This window comes from Dendrobates tinctorius, unplaced genomic scaffold, assembly GCF_039654945.1.
Source record: "Dendrobates tinctorius isolate UK_male_01 unplaced genomic scaffold, ASM3965494v1 ptg000203l, whole genome shotgun sequence".
NCBI lineage: Eukaryota > Metazoa > Chordata > Amphibia > Anura > Dendrobatidae > Dendrobates > Dendrobates tinctorius.
Window position 1 is genome coordinate 3642429 of NW_027361870.1, and position 5072 is coordinate 3647500.

Sequence of the window (5072 nt, forward strand, 5' to 3'; positions counted from 1 at the left end):
TGACTGGATACCAAGTAACAGCATTCTCTTCCCGAGCTGTTTTCAGTGCAGCAATGTAGCAGAGCTGACAGTGCCAGTTCTCCAGCAGCCTCAGTGGCAGCCAGCAGATCAGACACTACTAAAGTAGCGACTCTAAAAAGTGCAATGTGCCATCCTGGGCTTCAGAGTGAGGGCACGGCTGCAGCAGCCACACACTGCCAGGCTGGGGCTGTATGTGGAGAGTGGAGCTGGGGAGAGCTGCTCTTTTTTTAGCTATATCATTGGAGTGTATGTGCTGCTGCTGCTGCTGTCTGGGATGTCCTCCTCCTCCTCCTCCTCCTCCTCCTCCACCCCCCTCTGCACATGAGCTAGTTGATGAAGCCCATTGCATTGTGTAAGACACGACCTGTTATGGCCACCACTACTTCCGGGTTCCAGCATTCTGGTCCAGTCCCAGCTCTCCGCCTGTGCAGCACACACACCGGGAGCAGGCGGCAGCAGTGATCGGCAGCAGTGGCGGTGATCGGCGGGACGCACACTCTTCTCTGCTCCCACGGAAGATCCCAGGGAGAAAGGAAGGAGCCGCCGCTGCTGCAGGCTGCACACCCTGAGAGGAGCAGCCCGAGCCCCCTGCACTCTGCAGCTGGACACCACTTCTCCAAGAGATCGCCCATCATTCATTCAGCACCTTGACAAGCGGCGCACCTATGATTGACAGCTCAGGTGGCACACGGCCATCAGACTTTCCCCTGTTTCCTGACACTTTTAAACTCATTTTAAGGGGGGAAAAAAAAGGAAGATTTTTTTTTCTGCGTTTGGGAAAGAAAAGTCTGAGAGGCTGAATGACTCTTCTGTGTAAACTCTGGAAACTCGGAAGAAGGATTTAATCCCCTGTATAGTTCTCTGTATCTCATCCTCACTTGGTGGAGTAACTGATTGTCATCCACACTGGCCTTACATAGGATATATCTGAAAGTCAAGTAGCCAGGAGTTAGGAAGGCCGATGGCTCAGAGGGTAGGTGCTCGTACAGCAAATGCAATGGAAACGTGGCTCAGGCTGGGGAAACTTTCTCCATGTGAGAAGAGATGATGTTTTCACTTTTCATTGGATTGCATGCTTCATTATATGCTGAATATATATATACTCCACATATATACAGTATATCCAAAGGGGGCATGTGCATGAAAAATCCATGGAATATATAAGAAACTACAATGGTGCATGTGTCCACCTATTCAGGGCATGTACAGAGGCTCTCATATGCATTAGTGTGTTCACCTTCTAGACATTTCTATAGGGTGAGCACAATAATGCATTTGGGCTGTGCACTTATTGCATTCACCACAGTATGTGAGGTCTCATGTGCTCTTACATAGTATATTGTATAGGGAAAATATACTTCCCATGTGTATATATTGTGCATACATGTATAGATATTACTATATTCATATATTATTCAGATTACACGTGGAGGATGACCATCTTAAGTTTTAGGAATTTTATATGCCACATAATACATATATATTGGGACTCATTATAAAAAGTAGCTAGATACAATACATAAAGAGAATATTATAACTTATATATAGGGGTTTATATAAATGCACTAGATATACACAGCAGTCAGTGTTCATCAAGCAATATAATACTCTGAGCTATCAGACTAGAACATAGTACACATAACTAGAACATAGTACACACATATATATATGACATATTACATGTCTCTGCCTACACAGTTTGCTGTTGACACTGTTGACAGCAGCAGAAGCCAGTAAACAATGTGAGGTTTCCAAAGTTGTTGGTGCCTATAGGAATGAAAAGTCAGATGTGATGTCTCCTACAGATCTGTCACTTCAGTGAAGTTGTGTCCCAAATAACTCCAGTAATCTTAATTGCTGCCACTTCTTGTGAATATGTGCACGTAATCAGGATCCTTGCAACAATTAAAAGTCATTCAAACTTTTGCATATATGAATTCTGAGCCATAATGAGCTAACTAGAATGGAAGGCTGCTTTGTTGCTGACACTTAAAGCTTCATCAAGTGTCATCATCAGCGCAGAACCCGAGCTCTTTACCAATGTCCACACTCACAGATCATTCCCAGCCAAGAGAATGGAAACAGTGCCTTGTATTGGGCAGAAGTTTTTTTTACTAAGAAGGCAACATATAGCTTGTGTGGGTATGGAGAGTCACACATACTGAGGGTCACAGTACTGTAATATATATATTTATATGTATATACTGTATACATAGAGGACATAGAACATATATATAATGAATGTACTATATAGTATACATATAGTAGTATAATATATGTATATTGTAAATGTATATGCAATACTATATAGCCACATATATTACTTTACAGATATAATATATTGCAGATAAACTCCAACTACTTGCATATATTATATTACAGTACTATTTAGTCACATACAGGCTATCAACGATAATATGATATGTATAGTATATATATATTGTATGTAACAATACCCCACTAAAACACACCACAGTTTATCTATACTATATATATATGTATATATATATATATATATATATATATATATGTACTATACTGTATCATACTATATCACACAACGCCAAACTCCCCTTAATTGGCCTCATTGGCATATGTTGGCATATGGTTATTGAATTAGGCAAACGCTTCTCAGCTTCATTTTCAGCTTCACTTCCCAACTGTCACAGAGGGAATTCATTCACTTCTTGTAATAATCTATTTTCTTAGTGTGGAAAATATAAAGAAAAAAAAAGAAAAAAAAAAAGCAAAGATCCTTCAATCAGGGCCAAAGTGTCTGGAAAAAAAAGAGAAAAACTCATCCAGTGCAGCTACAAGTATCTTCTCTATAGAGAGCATGAGGAGGAGGAGGATGGTGGTGGTGGTGGAGAGATCTGGAGGCCTCATCTGATGCCCTTTACTACCCCCTTGTCTGATCGTGTCTTTCTATCTGTCATACAGTACGACGACTTGCCCCATTACGGTGGGATGGATGGAGTAGGGATCCCCAGTGCCATGTATGGGGACCCCCATGCTGCTAGGTCCATGCAGCCTGTTCATCACATGAATCACGGTCCTCCTCTGCACTCCCACCAGTACCCGCATACTGCCCACACCAACGCTATGCCCCCCAGCATGGGCTCCTCAGTCAATGACGCCCTCAAGAGAGACAAAGATTCCATCTATGGGTAGGTACAGCTCCCAGCTCTACTTTGTATCATAGTTACCCCAATAGTACCCATCCCACTTGGGCACTACTCGTGGCATGTGGTCTCTGATCGGTCACAACAGCGATGGCTTCACATTAAAATAGAAAGTTTTGAGCCGATCCAGTGTAGTCCATCATAATAATGTGTTAGTACAATGTTTGGTGTGCAGTCACTTAAGAGCTAGTGTTTTTCTTTACGTTAATACATTTGATAACTTTGTGCGACTTTTTTTTTTGGAGTTTAATTGATAAAGGAGGCGTCGGGAAAGTTTTTAAAAGTTTTGCGCATTGTAACAACTGGGGAAAGGTGTGTGACTTTAAAGCAGCAATGAATGGGTGGAAAACTGGAATATATAAGTAATAGAAGAAAATAACAATGTGAGGATATATATATATATATATATATATATATAAATATAAACTAGTATATATATATATATATATATATATATATATATATATATATATATACTAGATCCTCCAGTTTAAGATACGTTGCTGTTATACTCAGCTCTGTGGTTCTCTCTGAGAATGTCTTAAATAAATGAAAGCCCCACGCTCTGCTTAATGTGAACAGAAGTGTAATCTCCCTCATTTGTCGCACTCTACCACTAATCTTACCAAGTTTATTTAGGCTGGTAGCACAGTATCTCTTGCACGAATAAGTTTCCTGTTCTTTGAAAACACACAAGTACAATACAAAAAAAGAGAAAGTGACGAAGGTATTAAAATACAATAAATGGATCACTGACATTTGGGTTGTGTTTCTTTGACATTTACCGCATTTTAATATTACAACAGGTAGAGTGGTCACAGGTCGTTTTATAAGGCAGGATAAAGGGAGACAGATATAATAGCAGTGGAAGGCTCTTTTTAATTTTTCTATGAGAATATCATACTTAATCCTTTTATTCTGAATACTACTTAGACTGCTAATATTATTGATGCAGTTTAATATTTTATTATCATTATTATGAAATGTAGCTTTACTATTATTTCAGCCACTAAGGTTACGATCATTTATTTTGCTACTTATTTTAAAATTATTACTCATGCCAATTATTATCACTATAATCATCACTATTATCACCCCAAAAAAATATAGGAATAGTCTGCCACTTTTTTGGGGGGATGATATGTTTTTTGTATATTTGCTACTTTGTATTTTTTTTTGCTTTAAAAAGTGTATTGTAAAAGCTTTCTAAATACACTAGCCCTTAACCCTTTTATAGATTGGAATCACGTGTCGGGCTTATTAGAAACTTCTGAATATTCTAATATTCCATAAATAATTGCCAGTCAATAATGTGATCCCAGATGATATCATTATCCCAGTGTCGAAGTAGTCACTGCTATTTGCTGTAGAAGTAGGAAAGACCAAATTAGATGACTATGGGGTGTAATAGAGCTGAAGTCGCTGCAGATTTGAGTGTTGATAAAAAAACCTAAAAATAAAAAATAAATAAACTGTTTGAGAACAATCTGATGGTTGGGAGTCAGGGTTGCATTGGGGGCTGTAGTGTGTGTTTGCTGTAGTAGACATTGTGACAATCATACTGCGACTTTTCAATTGTATAGAATTAAATTAGCCAAAGCGTATTGTATGTCGGCGCAGTAGTGTAGTCGCGTATAGTCGCATTGTATGTCGGCGCAGTAGTGTAGTCGCGTATAGTCGCATTGTATGTCGGCGCAGTAGTGTAGTCGCGTATAGTCGCATTGTATGTCGGCGCAGTAGTGAAGTCGCGTATAGTCGCATTGTATGTCGGCGCAGTAGTGTAGTCGCGTACAGTCGCATTGTAGCTGCTTTCTATGACTGGGTGTCCTTTTCTACTTTATGGTTGTATCTGCTTTGTTACAACCAGAC

General features: G+C 39.7%; 1 protein-coding gene across 1 annotated transcript in view; it reads left to right on the forward strand.

Moving 5' to 3' along the window:
* Window positions 1-322: 322 nt before the first annotated feature.
* The window catches only part of MEIS1 (Meis homeobox 1), a 195119-nt gene continuing 190369 nt past the window's right edge, over window positions 323-5072 (forward strand). Inside the window, exons 1-2 of the mRNA XM_073553781.1 lie at window positions 323-994; window positions 2962-3188. Coding sequence (XP_073409882.1) covers window positions 983-994; window positions 2962-3188 — 239 coding nt within the window. The 5' untranslated portion in view covers window positions 323-982. The remainder of the gene's footprint in view (window positions 995-2961; window positions 3189-5072) is intronic.